We start from the raw sequence: 23,745 nt of genomic DNA on the forward strand, positions 1-23,745 counted from the left end.
ACTATTAAAAGAGCAGAAGACATTCTTGAGAGGCTGCAGATACCGCTGCCTCCATCCTGCTCTTAGCACTGCTGGGTGCCTACAGAGGACAGTATGCTGCATGTTTTTCTGGCTTACACCCCAGTTTTAATACATAATGTGACTCTGAAGAATCATCACAGGGGAATGACTCAGTTTAAAAGAAATTTTCAAAAAGCAAAACCTGCAGACCCTCTTTGCCCCTTGCCCCTGTCAGCCTTTGTGCCTGACAGAGGGTGATGCTGTGAGAGGTATCCTAACCAGCTCCCGTACGCCAAGCTGAGCGACCAGTCCCACCTGAGCCCTGGGGATAGTGGCCTCACAGACAAGCATGTCCCCTCTTTCCTGCCCTGGCAGGAGGCATCGAGCTCCCCGTCCTGTCCCTCTGCCCCTGCTGCCATCAGTGAGCTTCAAGTGAGGCCCCCATGTTAAATCCTGGGCCTTTAAATCCAAGAGAGCCTGCCAGGGAGTTCATTAGCACCAGGATTCCCTTCCTAGGGTTGGGCACTATTAGTTTAACAGGGTGGGCAGCTGACCCAAATAGTCCCTGATGGTGCCTTTGCTGCAACAGCGATGCTGTTCGCCATGTTTTATTTTATATGTCTCCTTCTGCGTCAGTGTTTTCTGGAAATTTCTTCCTGTGCCTTGTTTTATTTCCTTCTCTCTAGCATGAGAGAATATGGCCCTTGTGCACATTGTATAATCCTATATGCTGAGGCGTTTGAATGACTCGAATGTTTATGTCGTGGTCTGAGGTCAGCTTGCCCTGTTTATCAAGTACCTGAAAGGACGTTGTAGCGAGGTGGGTATTGGTCTCTTTTACCAAGTAACAAGCGATAGGATGAGAGGAAACAGCCTGAAGTTGTGCCAGGGGAAGTTTAAATTGGATTTTAGGAAAAATTTCTTCACTGAAAGGGTTGTCAAGCATTGGAACAGTGTGCCCGGGGAAGTGGTTGAGTCACCATCCCTGGAGGTATTTAAAAGACATGTAGATGTGGGGCTTAGGGACATGGTTTAGTGGTGGACTTGTCAGGGCTAGGTTTACAGTTGGACTCAATGATTTTAAGGGTCTTTTCCAACCTAAACAATTCTATGATTGTAAGTTCTCGTTGTCTCCTGGTGAGTGCATACAAGCAATGGCAACAATATTTTCCACACCCTGCCTTTGCCCCAGGTGCATTTTTCCAGTGTAGTTAGCTCTACTTTAGCTTTGAAACTAGATGAAAAAATTTAGCAAGATAATGCTTCTTTTGTGGGATGGGTGGCGAACAGCAGTGAGATGAGCAGGAAGATCAGAGTGTTCTTCTTGCAAAATGTATGGAGTTTGTTGGAGCAGAGTGCCCAGGGTGCAGCTTCCTTACGTAACATGGTGGTAAGTTTTGACCCTGAGGGTAAAGAAGCTGCCCGACGCAGCCATCCTCGGTGATGTTTCAGAAGATGACTAGCATGCTGTGGGTGTGCCGATCACTGAATACATGAGGGTGGCTTGATTTGAAAGAACTAATGGCTGGCTTCACCACCCGTGGAGAAAACTCACGCTTGCTGAGAATTTATCTAGAATCATAGGCAGTAAACAGATATTTTTCCAAAGGCAGTATCTGTCTTTACAAATGTCTCTGTAGGAAGTAGCCATTATTTTCTCACAGATTTTCTTCTATCAAGTGTTGTCTGGACATACATAGCTGAAATCTTTACACTTAGAGTCTACGTGCTTTACTAAATGGATGCATTGGATAGTGATATTTGATCATTCAATTTGAAAGCTTGATCTTTTGTGTTTACTTTTTTTTTTAATTGTGGCAAAGCTGTTGTTCTTTTATTAGATTTTTTTTCTACTTATTTTGTTCATACTGTACATAGCCTGAAAAGTATGTCACTTCTGTTGTGTTCTTGACCAGCATCTATTTCAGGAAAAAAGTAAAACAAAAAGTTCCATACCATGTCATAGACCTGTGACCCACAGTGAGAACTCTTAAATTGCAGTACTATCGTTCAAGAAGTTTAAATGGTATCCCAAACGTTTCTACTGTCATATGCAGATCTGTCTTCGCTGAAGACAGTCCGTTTCCTTTGTTAAGTGGAGCTCAATCAAGTTTTAAAACCCAGGTTCCCTCAAAAGTTTCACCTTCAGGAGAAACCTTGCATCTGATCCTACATTCTTCACTGTGCTTTTCTGTTTTGGAAGTTACACAGGGGATGAAACCAGATCCATCCTCATAGTCCTTATTTTTGATTTCTTCCTCAATTAGGAATAGTTCCTTAAACCAGGTAACTAAACTCACCCTGCTCCTGTTCCTTCCAGCTGCACAGCACTGAAGTGTCCCATCCACGTTAGCCTTTGGATGTGCAGTAAAGCCCTTTATCTTCGAAGTGCTAGTTGCTTCTTGGATAGATGGATCAGAATATTTGGTTTTGGGGTTGGGTTTTTTTTAACAGAGAAGAGGGTAGAGGTCTTGGCACCAAAGCCACTCCAAAAATACGTCGTGTTGGCTGAGTGGTTTGTGTTCTACTATTAAAACTGTAATTTTGACATTTCACTGATGTCCCATTACATTAAATAACTACCTGGAGACTAGTAGAAATAGTTTTGTTCTGTTTTAAAACCACTAATACTTTAAGGGTTCTGTGTGGCTCTGTTTTGCAGTCAGAGACGGTTTATTAGCAGCCCTGTTAGAGTCTTCTACAAAGTAGGCAGAAATACAATTATTTACAATAGTAATATACTGACCTACTGTAAAGGGTGTTAATGTATCCATACAAAAATCCACTTGCATTAAAAAGTATTGCCAAATTTGCACCAGTCCACAAAATTTTTAGTAGTATGTTCATATTCAGCCATCACTGGTTTTCACATTGACTTTCAGAGAAACTACTCCAAAGTGTGCTAAATTCAACAGATGTCTTCCTACTGACTTAAAAGCTGGCTTCAGTTAAGAGAATGACAAACTAAAATGGTGAGCTGGCACTAATGTTTCATTCATTTTTCTGAAACAGTTTAAATAAAAAAAAAAAAATTACTGATCAGCATTAGTTGAGAGGTTTGATTTGATCCTTAGTGAGTTACAGGGGTAAAAGTCTGTTAGGTCATTTTTAAAGTTTACAATTTCTGACATATAGAGATACTTCCTGAAAGACAGAATCTCCTTTAGGTAAGACTCCAATACCTCTAATAACTTTGTGTGGTGTCTTTTTCCAGTATTCAGCCACACTAAAAGAAGCTGAAGTACTTGCAAGCTAGTATCCAAATTTAAACTTCTAAGAGATAAAAAATAATAAGATAAAACAATACAGTTTACCTGCCATCTCGAGTTGAAAGGTTTGTTCTACACAGTGTTGAGCTGCTGGATGAAAAACCTCGCATCTTAGTATTTTGATATTGTCAGATGCCTTTGGAGAGAACTGTAGTTTGCACATACAAAAATATAATCCATTTGCTCCAATATTGTGTTTTATTTCTTGGTTGGCTTCAGGTAACTCTGTCCACTCTTTGTGGCTCTGATAGAGATATACAATGCTTGATGTCGTCAGGTATGAAATTTGATATGGAAAGTTCAAGACAGACAGTCGCATTGACTGCGGGGGGGAGGGGGGAATTTCTCTTATCTCGGAGACAACAGGACACTTTGCTAAAGCAAGAGAGAAAGTCTTCCATTAAAAAGCCGATGCAGCAGAATGCACCTGGGATGCTAAACCAAGAGTGATTTATTACAGACAAAAGCATTGCAACAGAAAATAAGTATATGTCTGCTGTTCTTTGAGTGCTCTGTACCTGGACTCAGTAAGACACTGCACTTATATACATATACGCAAAGTGTGTCAAACTGCGCATCTTAAAAGAGAGAAGAATTGTTCTTTGTTAAAGGCTGTGGGTTTTTTTTTCTGGCAGCAGGAATAAGACCAAAGTATGATTCCTATCAGCCTGATAGAAATTAAACACTTGTCTTCAGCAGGCTGCTTTCAGCCCATTCACTGTCACTGCCACCAACAAAAATGTTTTGTTACTTTGCTACAAAAGAAGAGAAGATCTAAAGTCTGAGGACAACCTAGTTAAGAAGTGAAACCCAGACAAGGGTTTGATGCTAACACTCCTCAAGTATGAAATCTAAAATCTATATTGCTTTCTTGCCACTAGAATTTTGCAGCAGAGTAAATATGAAATTACATCCTGTTGTTGAGAGGGGAGAGGGAAAATGAAATTGCTCCTGTCAGATGTGGTGTCTCCCGGAAAGCAAACTGGTGGTGGAATGGCTGGATTGAAGATAACAGAACCTAAATTTTTGGCTTTTTTTTTTTTTTACCAGTGACTTTACTTTTTAGCAAATTTCATAGTGGGGAATATAATATTCTTCACTCATTTGAAACAAAACAATTCAAGGAAAGCAAAAATCCAAGTTAAATTCAGCCTTTGTTTATACCAGTTTGTTGGGACTTCTGTAGTGACTCTCAGTGGCACAAATAACCTGCCAAGTGAATATATCTACTGGAGAACGGTGTGGACTAATTCGATAGAAAGGTACCGCCAGGGTCTCCTGGGCCTGAATCATCCTTGCACTGTGACTGGTGAGTTACAGCTTCCTGTTCCAAACGACTCTGTACACCTGAAACAAATTCATTTTCACCGTCAAGTTACATCCGATAGTGCTCCGTACTGCTCTTAATGTGAAGGGGCCCATAGATACATTATACATACCTGAAAGCTTAGAAATATCTGTTTTGTGATGGGATTCTCCAGGCTTTGTACAGTACTTTGAAAACAAGTTGTTTGTCAAACATGAAGGCTGTAGGTGTTACCTGAAGCACAGATTATAGGTAGAAGCAGTTGCCTGAGTGGCCCAGTAGCCCTAGCCTGATGTTATCCTTGATTACATCCTCCTCCAGTAATCACTGGATTTGAATTGCTTCAGGGCAGAAGTCACTTACTCTGCACACACAGGCAGATGATATGGTATTTGCTGATGCTAGATAAGCAGATGAAGATGTGAAAAGGAGGTCAAAGAAACTTGATTATTTGGCTCTTTATAGCCTTGGTATTTATATATTTGGTTATTTATACAGGAAGCAAGAGGGATCCAGTCTAAGGAATACAATAAGTATGAGAAACAATGTTCTTTTGACAGCTTAAACACAATAAACCTCTAGACCTCTGGATATGAAAATGTACTTATTTGTAATAACTTAGTACTTGTCCAGCTACAGGGCTTCTACAACAAATGTAACATGTAATTACATATTTTACTAAATATTCCCTGGCTTATGAAGTTCCCATCTTCCCCTTGCTAGTCCTTCTTGCGGTACCCAAAACAGCTGCTCCAGCACAGTTTAAAAGGTGGTGAATTACAGACAAGCAGTTTCCCTGCTGCAGGAGGAACAATCTATTTACCTTCTTGTAAAGTGTCAGTGTTACCCTATTAAAAAAATACATCCTCGGGAAAGTACCTCACAAACTTCAAGAGCTATTCTTTTCCCTTTTTTGTCTCTTTGTAAGAGTGTCTTGAAACCTTCTAAGAGGTAGAGACCACAAAGTCTGTTCAACAGATTAGGCTCCCTGATATCCAGTCGGATAGGCAGGAATATAGATGCTGTGGGCACTTCAAATTTCTCAGGGTAGCTCTGTTTCTCCTGCTGAATCTAGACCTCAGGCTAGACTTAGACCTGTATCTGGAACATTTTTGTTTCCCTTGCGTGCACTGGTTTGCAATTGCAGCGTTATGTAGGTGTCTTACATTGGGACAAACAATCGGGTCTGGGTGGGATTCTATTTTTTTTTTTCTAATACTTTATTAGGATAGTTTGTGACAAAGCCTGTGAAATCTTATCAGGAGCAGTACTTTTGTTGCTCCTTAGATTCATCCCTCTCAAAACTCTCTCCTTCTGGCATGTCTAAGCATATACAGCTGGATGTCCAGGACACAGTTGCGCTGATCTCACTCCAGAGCAGGCTCTGAGCGAGTCTGACTCATGGCAGAGCTAACACAGGTTTAAAGGCCATGTGTCCCCTCCACATGTTTTCACGTGGACCAAAGAGGAAAGGATAAACGGACTGCCCAAAGATCACAGGATAAGAGTCACCTTGTAAACTGAGAGGACAGGATTTCCTTGTAGTACTCTTTGAAAGTCTGGTGTTAGCAGTGAACTGCACTGCGTGGTCATGTAAATGTAGTTCGGTTTTCTTTGCAATACAATTTTGTCTTCATCACCAAGAGATGCTTTGTTTTTAACTTCAGCATCTGTGAAGGATCCTTCTCAGAGCTACTCATCATCTTTACACCTCAAAGGTTCAATTTCTTCAGGAAAGAAGTAATGGGCTCTGCAAGTTAAAGTGAGCCACTCCACAGCAGTTGGCATGTCCGTTAAACATTGCACTGCATCCAGCCCTGGCAGGGCTAAAAAGCAAATCACTGGACTCCTTCACATTTTATCAAGATATGATACAGCACCGCAAGGTCCCTCTCCTCACTGCCTCCCCCCAGATGCTGAGCACCAAAAGCCCCAGAGAAAGCTATGCTGGAAGCCCATAGTGGTAGCCCTACCAACTGTATGTCCAGACAGCTACCATCTTCCAGAAATTAAACCATACCCTCACGGCATGGCAAAGCAGGTTTTTTACCCATGACAGTCAGTGGTGTTGTCTACTCAAGAGGATGCCACTTATGAGCGTCATAAATGATTTTGATGGAAAACTCTGCCCTGTCACACTTGCATACATTTGGAGACACATGAACAGTGTGTGGACCTGTGCGAGTGCCATTGTCTTCTATGTGCACCTGAAACCAAGAAGCTTTCAGATCCTGCTGGTCCTTTAGCAGAGTTGCTTGCTCTTGTCTTGCAGTGTTACATTGTGTGTTACATTGCATGTTACTCCAGAAGAGAGTTTGTACCTTTCTCTCTTGTGGATAGTTCAGATAAAAAGTTTTGTATTAATGGTTTGGGATTAAAGCCCACAATCTGGTAATTCAAAACAGCTTCTTCCAAATGCTTCATTTCTATGCTTCCTTTGAACACTAGTATTTTTTGAGGAACTGTAAGGAAAAAGGGATATGCATGTTTCTAGATGTACGTTAAATTAAAAAAGAGCAAGAAAAAGAAATAAACACTAATTGTTCCCTCTCTCCTGCATGAGCTACATAGTCAGCAGTATGCATGCTCTCAGGAGAGGCTTGGGATGGTACACGGCTTGCTTCTCCCTCGCTGCTGTCCAGGCATGTCCAGAAGGATCTTCTCTGCTGCCCTGGAGACAAGGCAGGAGGCTGCCCTTCACATCGCAGGGCAGATTTGCCCCTTCCTTGCCAGCTGCGGGCAGGTGATGCCCTCCCTCTCCAGGTGTGGGAGTGCTGGGAGCCAGTGGTGGGAGCTGCCCGGGGAGCTTGCCTTGGGCGTTGGACAGGCTGCAGCCAGCTTCTGGGCAGCGTTGAGGAGCCGTGCACCAAGGAGAGCAGCTGTGCGAGAAGTGAGCTGCACTTACGCAGTGCAAATGGCTGCCTAAAACAAGCTTGAGTTAGCTTTTATTTTTTTCAACTCATTGGTTCCTTACTTTATATAGATTTAGATATCATATTGTGATAGAGTATAGAAATATTTTGTTGCTTTATTCCTTAAAACAGGCAATTAAATTCTCTTGATTGAAGAGCTGCAATTGTTTAAACAATGTTTAATCCACCACTGTTGCCAGATACATGACTGTACAGTCAGCTACAGCCAGCCAGCCTCCAAGGTTTCTTCCACATTAATTTGTTTGCGAAAAGGTTATTTAGATGCAGTAGTTTGTCACTGTTTCTTTTTAGTAATGAAGGAACCATATCATCAAGGAGCTGGGAGTTACTGCTTTGAAGTTCTACCGATGAAACATGCACATCAAGCATGAGCAGGATGATCTGTATTAGCCACTTTCTTTTCTGACTCAAACTGCTTCTTTTCAGTTAGTCCTTTGTGGCAGTATGTGAATGCATTGCATCTAATCCCAGCACTACTTTTTCCCTATTTCATAACTACTATGTTGCATTTTAAAATTTTTTTTTAATAAATAAGAAAAATGCTCTGTGCATGCTCAGTGCCACACTGGTGCAACCCTGCCTTTGTCCTGAGGATCCTGAGGGACATCTGAAACATTTAGGATGTGTCTAGACTGAAAGATGAGCTACGACAAAGCATGTATAAGCTGGTAGAGATAAAAATGGATACGATGCCGACTGGTCATCCCTGGCCCTCCATAGGGCTGGCACCGTGTAGGCAGTCAGGCAGCTGCAGGATCCAACCTGAATCCAGCCAGCGCAGGTCTGTGGTGCCACGTCACAGCGCAGATGGCTTAGCAGTCTGCAGCCACAAAAGTACCAAATGAAAACATTGCTTTTAAGTAAATGGGTACAAAAGCACATGAGCGTTGCTTTTGGGAGCAGTGGCTAAAGATCACAACAGTGGTAAGGAGTGTTGCAGTGCTGGCTATAGTAGCTCATCCTTCCTAATGGCCTTAGAATAAAATCATTTACAAAAACAATTTTCAATGTAGAAATTGTAATAGAATCTAAGTAGAAATTTAGACCCTTGAAACCACTTACATAGTTTATAGTGCTTAATGTACAGGAAAGCAATCAGTCCAACCAAAAGACAGGCTGCTGTTAATCCAAAGACTGAGCCAACTAAAATGCAACTTGGAAGCTGTAAATAATTAATAGATAAATTAATAAAGACTATTCTGATGATACTGTAATTACCTGTAGATTGAGCTAAACCTACCCATCAGGGCAGATGACTGGCTGGTTATTTTTCTTGTCTGAGTATTGTAAACATAGTAGAAAGTTAAAATACAGATGCTTATTTAGACTATGAATAGCATATCTGATTTGTTAAGTTCTTGATAATTTTCTAATAGTGAACACAAATAAGTAAACATTTACAGCACTTCATTTTCCTCTTTCCTTGCTAAAACATAAAATATGTAAAGAGAGAGTATTTAGACTAAGAATTATAAAACTATTGTAGTTGAAAATGAGCTGTGGCTTTACGTGTAGTAAGCAGCAAAACATTGAGCACAGACAATTAAACTAGAGATACAGGGAAACTCTGATCAAAAACTTAAGGCATGCCTTGATGACAGCACGCTATTCCTTTATCCCAGTTCTCATACTTAACATCGTGATTTTTATCAGTTTGCTTGGCTGTTCATTGGTAATCGTGCTTCCCTGAGAGCTTCAGCAACTGAATGAACCAGCATCCCTAAGCTGGCTCTGATATATGCAATTTTTGCCTTTAGAATTCCTGGGGAAAAAAGCTAATCTAAACCGATTTATCAACTATCTCCAAAGCAGTTCTTCCTCGAGCAGCATCAGGAGTGACAATGAGTTGGCGTCTCTATAATCCTGTGGCATCCAGCTGTGTTTTTGCCAGAAATAGTACAGCATTGCCTTTTTTCTATTTCACTAGCCCATAGGATCCTACTCTAGCAGGACTGTGGTTTCCAGCTATAAATGTAAACAGTACCTTTTCCTGGGCAATATCTTGGGTTTTTAAACACCAAGTGATTCTCATATGGTTGTTATCCAGCTGTGGTGTACTGTGCTCAGAGATCAAGCACGGTCTGGAGGTGTCTGTATTCAGGCAGAGCGTCGTTAGCTTTGTGCTCATTTGCACTTTCAGGATCTCTTCCAAAATGAAATGGCCTAATGTAAGAAATGCATTCTTGTAAAAGAAAAAGAAGAAAAGCCCTTTTGAAAGACGGCAGCTGTTGTTTGGCTTTTGAGGGCTCATTCAGTTTTCAGCATCCTATTTTATTATTCCACCACTGCTTCTAGATTCGCCTCTGGAAGTGCTCGGTAATCCTTGTCTTGGGCTCCCTTCAGTGAAGAGACGGACCGCAGCTGTACGTGCTGAGCCTGCGGAAGGGCCTGTTCTGTTGCAGATGTCGAGTCACTTCTGCTCGGTACTAAATGCCCTGGCAAGGTCTGCACAGCTTGTAGAATAGACATGGGCTCAGAGCTTCACTCATTGCTACCAAAGCACCTAGTGTCTTTCTGTGACTGTGGAAATGTCCGTATATACAAGTTCATATAGGACTCTGCTCCATGGCTGAATAACTCATCCTCTCCACCTAGGTGTGATATCAGGGATAAGTCTTTAGGTCACAGTAATGCTTAGGTCGTAGCGATATAGGGCAGAAATGCTTAGGTCGTAATGACATTGTTTCATTTAGGCCTGATTACTTTCTATAAACAATGCATGCCTTCCTAACAATTATGCCCTGGAAGAGGAGCTAACAGACTGATAAAACGGGCACATCCAGCCCGGAAGATGCCAAAAGGAGGGTGACTGCTAGCGAGGCATGAAGCTAACACAGAGCCAGGGGAACTAGGAAAAAGGCAAAGGCAGCAAGGGGAGATCGTGACCACTGACTCCATTCAGAACCAAAAAGACCGCACCCCCCCAGCATGCGAGCGTGTGCAGTGAAGGAAGGAAGGAGCACGCCTCTAAGATAAGCGTGCAACGTGATGAACCAGTCGGAATGTAGTGACTAATTTCTTTGGTTTTGTGAGAGTATATAGTCCTTGTGGCTCTGCTAAGCGGTGTGCTAGCTTTGTGGAATTACCACCCAGCACCCATATCTGCACAAACACACCTCGCAGACAATCCCTCTGCTCTGTGTGTCTGTCGGCGTATCGCACACCGGGTCAACGATCCCACCTTTGGGACAACAGGTGGGCTCTGGATTCACGCGGTGGGGTAGCTTGGTACGATGCACAGTGGAGGTGGACAGCTGCTTGCACCTCCATCCTGCTTCCGCCACTGTCACTGGTGGTAGGAAGCACAAAAATTGAAGTCCTCTTTTCAATGTAGCATTAACAGCCATGATATGCTAGTGGGAGAGGGTGTGAAATGAGACATTAGAGGGGAAACTCTGTACTGTATGCACCATCACCTTCTGTTAACACTGAAATGGCTCTCAGGGCAGTTCCTTAGAAGATACCAGCTGTGAGCTGTTATGTGTTAAGGAAACGCACGTTTGAGTAAAGAACAAATTGTTTGCAACAGCGACTGAGCAGCAGTTGCTATGCAGTCATTCAGACTACCACCTTGAATTGATGGAAAGGGTGCCACGAATGGAGAGGTCAGCTTTGCAGTGCTCCTCTGTCACTGCATTTGTCACTGAAAAGTATACCAGACTTAGAAACTTAAGTATCTCTGAAAAAAATTGCTTTCCCTCATTGATGCTGTACTTTACTACACAAGCAAATATGCAGGCTGTTATTGAGCATAGTATTGGATAGCATAATTATAAAAACTGTTACTATTGGATACAAAGTGATTCTGGCAAGTAGAGCTCTTAAAGCACTAGAAAACATTAGGGTGACTATAGATGGTTTTGATATTTGCTGTCAGTGGATGCGTAAATAATAGGAGTCAAACTAGTTCCCTATTTTCCATTAAGTAAAAAAAAAAAAAATCATTTTTATAAATGTAATTATACTACAGTGACTGTTGCTGCGTTTTCAGATGGGACTCTCATTTCGCTACCTTGGTACAATACCTCTTCATTTCAGTAAGTAATAGACACTTCAGAATCTAAGCAAGAAAGTACTTCTGGAGCCAACCTTAGTGACAGCTCCTGCCTACTTCTGCATAAATTACCAAAGGACAATTCATAGTTCAGAGCTTCACTTCTTCACAAAATGCCACCATGCATCAATTTTTTTCTTAATCCAGATACATTTACAAATTGGAAAAGTCTAATGTGGCTGGATATGGCATCATGTCCTGTGGATCTCCCCAAGAGACACATTGCCACAGCCATTCTGACATCCTGAAATGGCGGAGACCTGGCTTTAAAGGCAAAATCTGTCAGCAAAGAGAAAGCAACCTATAGCAAAATCTATTACTATACCTTTGGGTGCTTCACCTTCTCTGGGATTTCTGTTCTGAATTTGAAAAGTCAGAGAAATGTGTGGTGTTGTCAAGAGTTTGCAATGCTGTTGCAGTTGCATTTTAATTAGTTGGTTTTCTATTTTTATGAATATAGAAAATTGAGCATTCAAGTACCTAATTAGTGAATAGCTTTTGCAGTGAGGCAGCTGGTGCCAGGGAAGAACACAGGATACTTACAGCTTTTTATAAATTCCTTTTTGCATCTTTTGGAAAGCAAAAACTGGAGGGCAAACAGGAAGGACTTCTAAGCAGAAAAACAAAGTTGTGCACATAGACAAGATCTAAACCCACTTCTTTCCCACCTGCTTAAAATAAAACACTAGACGTCTGTCACTGCGCTGAGTTTCAGTTTAATCCAGTTAAAAACTAATCTATACAAAGTACAGAGCGAGGCTTTTTTTTTTTCCTATGTATATTGCACTGGAGGATATGAATTTGTACAACATTAACAAAATCTTACCCCTTCATCCTCCTACCGAAATCCTAGCCAAGTACAAACCCAAATCTCTGCATCTTTGTCTTGGAACTGGTGTCTGTATGAACTTACACTTTTCTTATAATCACTTCCTAAATGAAAAGCAGAGTACAGGTGAAAGCACTGATGCCAGCAATATGCCAGTCTCTTATTTATCTGTGATTATAGCTTTCTACTTCCTCACTTAGCTGTAAGCTTAGTTTAATTTTTTTTTTTTTCCGCTTTAAAAAGCTCCTGAGAAATGAGTAACATCGTAGAAACATGCTTTTAGTGGCTAGTATTTTTAGTCTCTTTTATGGAAGAGAGAACCCAATTAAAAGTAGACATCAGCATTGAAAACAACAAACACATTAAAAAGCAACAAATCTGCTAAACATTTCATGTGTAAGCATGACTTACGCACATTGCATAACCTCTAAGGCAGATGTTCCTCATAGTGAGGTAACTCTTCTTTAAATCACACTTCAGAATTGATCACAAAAATAGTTTGGTGATTTATTACACTCAGATGGAGACCTCTTTTAGCCTGGGCCTGAAGAACGATACCTTTCCTCTACAGAGGAGGACGAGATAGGCAGTACTGGGTGAACGTTATTTGTCAACAAACCAGACCTGACAGACCATCTTTTGAAAGAACATCCACTCAGTCCTTGCTATCTTTGTGGACATCATGGGATACAGGTACCCATGCATATTTGAATTGGGTGGACGAGCATGAAGTTGTAATTTGGGCTCTCATCTCAAAAACATTTAGGCAACAAACTTAAGACATGTTCAGCAGGAGTTCCATAACTTAAGTGTTATTGAGGACTGAGGCTCTGACTTCCACATAATTTAGGGCAAATAATTGTCAGTTTGACTAAATCCTCATTATTGTTACAGATAAACACAATCACCAACTCTAAGGTTTAAAAACCTGCCTGTTTGCACTTCTCAAAAATGAGCAGAAAGTCTGTAGTATATTGCTAAACTGCAAGCCTACTAATTAAACTAACACTGACTGGAAAAACATTTAGGTATCAGACAGCAATTAAAGGAAAGATGCGCACTGTTTTACACGGAACACACCTCAGTGGCTAGTTGAAATGCAAAACAAGGAACTTTTGCTAATGCTAACTCGTGATGAAATGACAAGTGAAAAGCCTGGCTTTTCATAAGCAGCTTCCTCAGAGTCACCACTGATACTACACCGTGGCGTGCAGAAGCTGAGTTTAGCACCCAAGTTACGACAGTTCTTTAGAAAACTCTGGATGTTTCAAAGTAAATGGATAAGGTGGATATAATGCCCATCTCCAACAACAGGGAGAGTCAGGATCTCACTATCAAAGTGTAAGAGGTTGCACTGAAACCAAAGCTTGAGCATTACATTACAAAGCATGTCATCATTACATGTAATGATGTTTGTTAAGAGGCAGAAGTAGCCTGAAGGAATGACTTGTATGGTAGAAATGCCTTCATACCAAAGGTTTCAGTCCTTGATTCTCTACAAATGTCCATGGCTGTATCATTTGTCCTCTGTATATTTTCATGTAGGATGGGACAATCACAAAAAAAAATTCCCCTCACCTTTTCCACAATGTTTGAGTAATTTCCCCTTTGTTTCCCTCCTCACTCTGCCACCCATTACCAAGCTACAATCCCAAAGCCAGGGCTGTGCACTGAGAAACTCTGTTAGTCTGGATGTAGCTGTAACTATGTCTGGGCCTCCTAGTGAACAGATGAAGTTGTTGCAAGGTATTCTAGTCTCTTGACAAAGACATAATCAAACTGATGTTAGAGTTGCATGGAAATGGCAAACAGTGGAGACAGTGGTTTTGGAAACTAAATTAAAATGTTAACCACTTGCATAGAGAACAACAACAACAGAAAAGTCCAATTGTTTGAGTAGTATAAATGAAGGAAACGTGACATGAAAACTAACAAGATGAAACAGATAAGGAAATCTAATCTGATCCAGCACTGAGTTCTATTATATTGTGTGGAGAACAAGAATGTGCTCAGTCCTGATGAAAGAAGCCTTAAACATGGAAGGAATATGACTAGCTTCTATCAATCAAAGTTCTTCAAAGTGAGAAACTTCCCATATGTCACTACAAAATGTTAGTAATTGCCTCCTGTCTTTTTTGAGTTTGCCTGAAATACTCAAGTCTTATCCTGAAAGTAACATCTTTCTATAACAGAGGCTTCCCTCTGTTTCTTTGCTCAAAACCCAAACGATCTCCTTTAATGACCCTGTCAGCCACAGAATAGGAAGGACATGCAAAGGATGCTTGCCAAGGTGGGTGTGTATCAGTTCAAAGTCAGTATTATACAATCAGAACAATCCACGGTTAAAAAAACCCACAAAAACCCAAACAGGGTTTACACTTTAGGATACTTTCAGTCTGAAATCAATGACGAGCAAGGACAAACACCTAACTTTTCAATATTATAGTAAAACCCACAGGAAAATTAACTTATTCTTGTAAAATCTTGGCTCACAATACTAGGGACCTATCCTGGTTCAATACCAGTAGAATACAATCAAGTAGCACCCCTGTCTTAGGCCACTTCATAAACTGACACCAACTGCTGAAAGACTAATAAGAGTTAATAGTGAGACTCTTAACAAGTCAAAGATTCATGTCTGAGAGGAGCTTTCTGAAGCACATGGTGCCTTTTGAAAAATCTGGTATTATCATAGGAGGTAGCATAATCTATACAGAAAAAGACAGTGAGTCTTGCTCTGTTTTGCACAATATTTCCATCAACGTAAAAAGCTTACTTAGTAATATGCAAAATTTTGATATCAGCTGGCACCTAATAAAAGAAACAGGGAGAAAAGTACTGTCCCAAGATCCAGCTGAGTATTCAACTGCTACACAGATTAATCTCAACAAGGAGGACGGTTCAGATCAGTACACCAGAAGTACAGTATTTCTTTTGAAGGCTTACAGTGAAATTCTTAGGCTTGTGTAAACATGAAAAATATTCACTGTTCCACATAATTCTTTACTGTGTTTAGATTTTAGAAAGTGCAAATTTTCTCTGGTTAAGGATTAGAAGTTTGATTTTTATTTGGTCTCAAAGAAGCAAGGGTTTGGTAGTGCTGGAAATGGTAGGCCTTTATCTATGGTCTTTGTTTCCCCATATTTTGCTTCTCAGCATTTCTGGAAAGAGTTTCTACATAAAACTAGACCTAACTTGACATTCAGGCCAGTTCCCTGCTTCCTCTCTGAGAAGATTCTGATTTGTGCCTAAACACAGAATGGCAGACATCTCCTCCCTTTTTGTAAGAGAAGAGTTCAACAGCTCAGTCCCCTGGCCATAAAAACCTTTAGTATTAATAGTTTCCTTAATTCCCTCCTGCGTTACAGCCTTTACATGATCTCCTTGTTATGTTTCTTACTGATGCATTGGAGAGAAAACTAGAAAATTAATTTAATTTATGATTCAAATCTGATTGATACTTCATCTCTAATGTTCCCAATGATTTTACAGTCTGGGGAAGAAAGTGGTGAGTTCATGTTTCACACTGATTTCCTGCCCCCTCCCCCCCCCCATTAATAAAGATGCTATAAAGTTGAGGCACAAGTGGTTAAGGGTGAACTTGATCACTTCTAGCAACTGGTTCTTGGACATGTCCTGGTGGTAAAGGCTGATCACCTCCTGCAGGATGTTTTGGTGCATCTCCAACTTTATGTTCCCCAGCTGTAAAATAAGAATAAAATAATTTGTAACCTTTCAAATAAATTGGCCCCAAATGAGAAAAGTCTCTAAAGGAAAATTTCTAGTGTAGGGACAATAAAACAAAACCTTCTATTTTTTGGTTTGTAAGTGGAATCAAGAATTTTGCATGTGACCAACAATGAAATCGGATTGAGATTACCCAACAGACTGCATTATTACAATATTCAGAGTTTCCTCTTAGATTATTTGTTGTTTCTGTTTTCTGTGAAATATTTTTAACCACATAACACATTGGTTCTTTGGGAGATTTTCTTTCTGAAATATATTACATGTTCATGAAACCTTTCATCCCAATACGGGAAGCTTGGAAAAAACCCCAGCTTGCTCCTGTATTTTACTCCTCACTGTGTCACCCATACTTAGAATATTCTCCCTTTGCCTACCTTCGAACAATACTAATTTTCATAGTTTGCTGAAGATTTCAGAACTTGCAGCTGCATTTTTACGATTGTTTTTTTCCTTAAATTACCCTTTGTAGCTCCAGTAGCCTACAGATTAGAAATATCATGTACTTGGATCTCCTTAACCCAGTCAATGAGTAGTGACTAGTTCTGGCTAATATAATGAATTCTTATGACACCTGATTAAATGACTTTGCAAAAAGTTTTTATAGAAAATATGTGTTAAGAACAATATCTGCTACAGTATTGTCAGTATTGAAATATGTATCATTAGTCTAACTCCCAGTGTGTCTGCTATTACACGATGTTTCTACTGAAGGTGAGGGGAAGTGAGGCACTCAGAACTAAGGATCAAAAAATGAAATTAACCCACAGGCAGTTTTGAAGCAAATGAAAGACAAAATTTAATTGGTACTGAAATTTCCTTATTTCTCTTCACAGAACTGGGTGGCTTAGGGATAGAATTTCAGGATACTCCATAAAGTAAGCTGTAATCACTAAATATAGCATCTAAGGTTTGAAATCCCACTGTTGGCCCTGCAGGAGCAGTGAAGAGCTTCCAGTATTCAAAAGGTTGCCTGGATATAATCTGAAGTCTTACATTTGAGATTAATGTCAAGAAGTTCTTGAGCTCTACTGACAACATTATCACACGAACATGGAAGCCAATAAAGCCATATTAGTTCCAACCTTTCTGAGGGGGAGAAAAACGTAAGTTAGGATGTATGGGAGAGTGGAGCCCCTTTAAAGCACAAAAAAACATGAACAATGTGTTATGGATAAGTGCTAATATATACCTGACCATTTTGTTGCCACCAATGAGCAAATGCAATGATTTATTGTAACATCATCTTCTTGTGAGGGTGTTGAAGCAATTGGTCGTTCATTCTGTCTAAAACTAACTTGTCATGTCACGTGATGCCCAACTGCTAGTAAGTTGGAAGGTAGACTTGTTGGTTACAAAGGACAGACTTGTTGAAAACATTTAAATGCTTCAATTTCTTCTGCAGTCTGAGACTGGTAATGCATCTGTAGAACATCAGACACACCTGGTCATTTGTATGTCCCTGTTCTTCTCTGGATGCTCAGAAATCCTAGATATTCTAGATCTCAATATTTTTAGACTGACAGGTACAACACAATCCTACTTCTCTACCCATATGACGCATTGAGTTAGAACTCTGGTTTTTTACTATGGGCTTAAAAGCACTGAGATTTCAGGAATACTTTAGAAGAGTTACATACTTCCATCTTACAGACAGTTTAGTGAACATATCTACAGAGATCATTAAAACCACAATATACTCACAGTTTCAACAGAAAATGTAGTTTTAATGACTTTTACAACCTATTTTAATCTTGATCTTGATCTTATTTTAAAGTTTCTATACAGAAAGATACATACGAGGTTGGAATTTCAGTTCTCCAGCTGGTCCTACAGGAGGATTTCCTTGCTGTAATTTCTTTTGTTCCATCTGTTTTACGACCTGGTGAAAAATAAAATACCACAGTGGAAAAACTTAAATCTGTCAACTTTCTCTGATGTGACATAAACGAATACACCTAAAACAAATTTTGCAGCCATTATGTAAAGTCTTTGTTAATGGGTATACTACTGAGTTGAGATGCTTGCATGGTTCACTATAGTCCTGAATACTAGATTACGTGCTGCTGTGGTAGCATTAGTTTAGAATTCAGCTGGGACTCATATGAGAAATCAAGGGAAAGAATGCTCCAGAGCTGGAGCTATTGTAACAAAAGGATACAGAAAAGGAAAAAAAAAAATTCTGTTCTCCTAAGTGTACCTGCTGAAGCTCTTGTTTCTGAGCCTGAAGCTGGTCGTGCTGCCTCTGCAGCTCTTCTTTCTGCTTCTGAAGATCTTCTGCCTTCTTTCTAAGTTCATCTTCCTGCTGAGAAATATGACTTTCAAATTCCTTCAGCTCATCCTCAGTGAAGAGCTGCTGTTGATCTAGTGTCTGCAAGAAAATACATATGAACATGAATACTTAGCCAGGAATGCATATATGTATTTATTATCTTCCCTCTGAAATTATTATTAGCTGAACTGTACAGTTCACTAAACTCTCAGAATTTTCATCAAAATACCCAGACATGACACTGTAAAGGGTTAGTACACTCACTGTAAGAAACAGCAAAATAGCTGTTTCTCAGCTATTTTTCAGAAAAATTCTACTACAGATTTAGAGGTAGGAGAAAAAAATCCTCTTGCTTCCAGCTGAGGTCTTCTCTTCCCTTTAAAGTGAGTCATAAACAAAATGTCCCATTTTCTGTTTGAAAAACAGGTGGGAAAAGCTTTTCCAGAATCCACAGGGTGGCGCAAGACCTTTTCGCTTTGTGTGGGGACCACAAAGATTACATCTGCAGTATATTATCTGCTACGTTCTGTACATTACATTTAGCTAAGGCACTTAACCACAGACATACCAAAACAGAACTGGAAAAAAGCAAAGGTCAGAGACATTCCAATTGGTTTCCTGGTTAGAGTGAAGGTAATAGTACAGTGTGTTACACTTGGAACACATTCTCATTACCTCCCAGCTATCGGGCTCCAAAAATTCTTTTTTCTCTGTAGCCCGCAGGAACTCTTCCAAAGTCACTAGCCGGTCCTTGTTGATGTCGACCTATTTGAAGTAAAATATTAAAGGACAGGTTTTGGTGGAGCTAATATTTAATCTCATCATGCAAATACCTTAAAATATAACCCTTCTATTTTTAAATTGTCACATTTTCAAGTGAGTGCCTGCAACATCTGAAAACTTCTCTCAAAAGCTTATATGGCTTAACAAAAATGGAAATAAAAAGTAAATACCTTTTACTTCAAAATTCATTGGCTTTATTGGAAACATTATTTCTGGTCACAGCCCCAACACTAATAGAGGCATGTATGATTTTTTTGAGAAAAACGTTTTTTGTAGCTTTCTGGGAGTAATTTTGTAACTGTGAGTCAGAGTACTCTCCACTGTCAAGATGGTGAGGTTTTAAAACATCAAACAAACCCCAACTGAATTGTGTCAGAATCCTTTAAGGGGAAGGGAGGAAATGCTTCTTTTTATGACTAACAGAAGAGCAGGCTTGCTTCGTTCTTCAGGCTTAAGGAACATAGTTGAATACAGAAAAGATACAAGTGAAAAAAAACCCATGGTGGTTCAAAACATCCTCTATCCTGTCCTCTGTTTCCTAAGCTGTAAACCTAGCAGAACTAGTAAAGGTATTCATTGTAATGGGTGATACTTTGAGCTCTGAGCCCTCTTCTGAAGGGTCAAAGGTGAGCTACGTGAAAGAAGACATTGCTCCACTCCCTCTTCTCACACCTAAATCTTACCCGTTTGCCAAGTGCAAAAGCACATTTAGAGTCTTCCCCATTTGACACAAAATTCCCAGAGAATTTCCACTGAATCTCAGTATCTGCAAAAGATGGGAGGCTACCGCACAATTCCTTCTCTGGAACTTCTTAAATAAAAACTAGTCAGCAGGCATTTACATCAGAATATGGGGGCAGGGCTTGAGAATTGTAACTTTATGTGAATCCCAGCACAAACAGCATTCAGTGTGCCAGGTCACCCCTTTCTGCTGTATTTGGACAACCCTTCATGTTAGGATGACTGTATTTCTGAAACATAGAAGGTAATCAGCAGCTCTGCTGAACATCAGTCCCCACCTCATTCATTACATGTTCTCTCATTCTCAGCCTTTCTTCTTCCATTTCAACCATGTCATCCTCTTCATTTTTGGGATCATAAACTTTTTCTAGCTGAAATTCAAAATCAGCAAATGTTAGTGTGGAGAAAGGGCCGCTGATTCAAATGACAGAGCATATTTGGAACAGCAGCATGAGATGTTGCTAAAAGCATGAGTTCACCATTTTTCCAATAGAGTGAGTGTGTGTGTGTGTAATTCTCCTCTTTTAGCATAGTATTTAAGCAACAAGTGAGCCTTTCATTGCTAAGAATGAAGTTTTCAGTTAATTCATGTTGCCTGTTGTAATTCAGTGCTGTGGACATTACAGTAAGATTGACCTTGGCATGCACAGTCTAATTCTATGTTTGATTCAAAGCAGGCAGAGTTTCCACGTGGTTTCTGGAACAGGAGAGGGTAGCTTTTTTACCAGAGCATGCAGCTGATCCTGTAAGCATTCAGGATACCACAAGACAAACTGAGTGCTTAATTTAATGGTACATTCCTCTTCTTGCACAACACCTTTCTGGTGAGTTCATGCTTATTTGCTTCTACTTAGATTTCTTAGTCATTTAGCTTTGCTTGCTTACCCATAGGTAATTTTAAGGCCCTGACTATTTGTTCTCAAACTACAAAACTGCAAAATGGTGGAACACATCTATCAAAAAAGACTGCCATATATCTTTGTTGTATTAGAAGGGATTATAGCAAAGTGTTGTTAGAAATCTGTATTTGCAAATTTAATTTCTTCAAAAACTTAGTTACTTGAATTTATAAGCTTCTATATACAATGTGTAGCACAGTTCCTCATTGACTCGTGAAATCTAAAAAAAATTGTAAGACTAGATATTGACAGCCATAGTACTGGATCTTTGAATGGGAAGTTTAGGGGGGTTTTCTGCTATACCTAAACAGAACCTACGGGAAAAATGAAGACTAAGGTCTTTTGTTTATTTATTGATTCTGCAATTCCTATCGCTGTAGAATTTCAGTACATTGCTATCATTACCCCTCTGGAAGGCAAAGAAGCAACAATATTTCCGTTTTCACAGACAACAGACCAAGGCTTATAGAAACTAAGAGCCTGTCTACTTTATCAGATGTACATGTGCTCTAAACTAGCTAGATATAAAGTATGTGAAATTTGTGTAGCCACTTCCACAACATACTGTCTTTGAGCCAATTCGCACGAGCATGATTCTTTATCTCTCAACAAGTCTCGACTTGTTGATTAACACTGAATGAGCTACCCAGCTTCAGAACCTCTACCAGGCCACGAGTGCAGTGCTCTGCATTGAAATTTATACAGGCATAGCTATCTTGCAGATTAATTATAAAATCACAAACAAGCCTGTGGCAGAGAAATACATGAGCACTAGATCTCTGCTGTCTGAGTCCTATGCTTCGACTACTTTATTCTCCCTGCTGGTATGTTTTTACACTTTTGTAGAAGCACTAAGGATGCACAAAACTTGGCATGAATACCCTCATCTGTAGTCCCAAGCTCCCAAATACACTTGGAAAAAATACAGACACCCCTGTAAGCATTCACTGAAACAAGTGAAGTTTCTCAATTTTTTCTTTACCTCTTTGGTAAATAGGGCTTCTAATTCTTGCTCATCCAGGAAACCATCATTATTGACATCTACAAAAAGAAGTGTTGAAAATACAAGTTGAGTACATACAGAAAGTCATACACGTAATAGTTCTCCATGAGATAAGTATCAGCATTCACATGTCATGTGGATTACAAACCTCATTTAACAAGACGCTGGTTACATAGGTTGTTTTTTTCTGTTTAGGTTTTTATCAGGCATTGCCTGAACTGCATTGCCATTTTTGGTTGATTGGACAAGTCTGGAGCAATATTCCTACTTCTTAGATTAGCAAACTGAAATATGTCACAACAGGATTGCACCGAGTGCAGTTACCAAAAAATAATGCTGAAAACAAGTTATCCCAATTTAACAACTAGATTTGTAAATAGATTCAGAGCAACAAAAATCTGCAGAAAAACTTTGTTAACCAACAGTAAGACTCTCCAAAAACCCTAGACTTATGTGAAATCTATATAAGTCTGTAGCACTTGAGAAGAGATCACTGTAAAATGACTTTTCGTGACAAATGTGAAGAGAATACTTTATCACTAATGATCCATCTCGTATCCTACATGCTACTCTGAATATTGTTATACTGCCTCTGAAATTGAAAGAAAATGTCTACTTCAAATGAGTGTTATTATGCAACATTTTTGTTTAATTACTTCCAAGTTTTTTATATACTAAGCTCTAAGGCAAAACGTTATTTCACCTATTTCTGTTTTGCTAAAATTTGCATAAAAAATGCTACCAAAAATTTTAGAAAATTATCTACCAAGACCTCTTTCTAGAAAGAAGAGAGAAAGTTTAATAATACATATTTATGTATTTTACAAACCAAGCTAAAAGTTCAGACTCAAGCTAGAACACTTTTCTTCAGCTAAATTACCATCTTTGGGATGAGTCAAATTCTATGTACTGTTCAACCAGTCACAGATCAGTGCCAGGCAGGATCTGCTTAAGGGTACTTTATCATCAAGCATTTAACAATGTCAGAATATAAGGTTACACATTATATAATCACATTTGAAGCAAAATGCTCATTCAGATTCATCCTCATCTCTGCTACTATTTTATTGTTTCTAGCTGCACACTGCTCAGAAATACAGAGGCAGACTTGGGGGGTATTTTGGTTTTTGTTTTACTAAGGGAATCTCGCAGCTTCTGAATAGGCCTAGCAATTCTATGACCATTCCAGTGATAAGGGATGTCTGGCACTTACCTGCAGAGATGATGAGAAAGCAGGTTTTCCCACACACACCTCTGAGGATTTATTCCTGGTACATAGTGTGTAAGCAAAAATATAGATATGGACAGCCTCTAAGTACCCACACTTCCCTGAAGAATCACTACTGGTTATTGGCTGTATGATTTTATGAGCAGTTAAACAAAACTCTGTTTTCAACTTTTAAACCCCATTTAAAACTTTGTAGTACGCTTACAAACAATAACATAAATATTTTCTCCTCTATACTCTTCAGATTCATCCAAATCGTTTGAGGTGTAAGACTTCATCCTAGCATAAGACAAACTTGCCTTCAGCTGAAGGTAACAGAAAGTCACTTCACTTTTCATTAAATTAAACTAAACCTCTTACCGTGTAATTTGAAAAATGTTTTGGGGTCAAATTCATTAGGATCTAGTCCATCTGCTTCTTCCCACACCTCTTTCAGTTGATCTTTGCTTCCCTAAAGATTGGTTACAAAGAAAAACTATTCAGAAGATGATTAAATGTATTTTTTCTGCATTATCCTTGCATTACAATTTCTCTGAAAGGCCTTATTTTCTGATTAGTTGTGTTGCAAATGGAATCAATGGAATTTTCTTTAATTCCCTTTTGGTCAGGTGTAATACTTTCATTAGACAGAAAGGCCAAGGGAAAGAGGGAATGTCAAGGAAATGCGTATTCTATGGAAAG

General features: G+C 39.6%; 1 protein-coding gene across 4 annotated transcripts in view; it reads right to left on the reverse strand.

Annotated features, from left to right (window-relative positions):
* Positions 1 to 12,254: 12,254 nt before the first annotated feature.
* Positions 12,255 to 23,745, reverse strand: part of NUCB2 (nucleobindin 2) — a 30,154-nt gene continuing 18,663 nt past the window's right edge. For all 4 annotated transcript variants that reach the window (XM_075425490.1, XM_075425489.1, XM_075425488.1 and 1 more), the window contains 7 exons: positions 23,425 to 23,515; positions 21,816 to 21,874; positions 20,213 to 20,305; positions 19,086 to 19,175; positions 18,339 to 18,509; positions 17,939 to 18,020; positions 12,255 to 16,093 (listed from right to left, as the gene is read on the reverse strand). In XM_075425490.1, the coding sequence (XP_075281605.1) occupies positions 15,981 to 16,093; positions 17,939 to 18,020; positions 18,339 to 18,509; positions 19,086 to 19,175; positions 20,213 to 20,305; positions 21,816 to 21,874; positions 23,425 to 23,515 (699 nt within the window). In that variant the 3' untranslated portion in view covers positions 12,255 to 15,980. The remainder of the gene's footprint in view (positions 16,094 to 17,938; positions 18,021 to 18,338; positions 18,510 to 19,085; positions 19,176 to 20,212; positions 20,306 to 21,815; positions 21,875 to 23,424; positions 23,516 to 23,745) is intronic.

Source organism: Opisthocomus hoazin, chromosome 7 (assembly GCF_030867145.1).
Source record: "Opisthocomus hoazin isolate bOpiHoa1 chromosome 7, bOpiHoa1.hap1, whole genome shotgun sequence".
NCBI lineage: Eukaryota > Metazoa > Chordata > Aves > Opisthocomiformes > Opisthocomidae > Opisthocomus > Opisthocomus hoazin.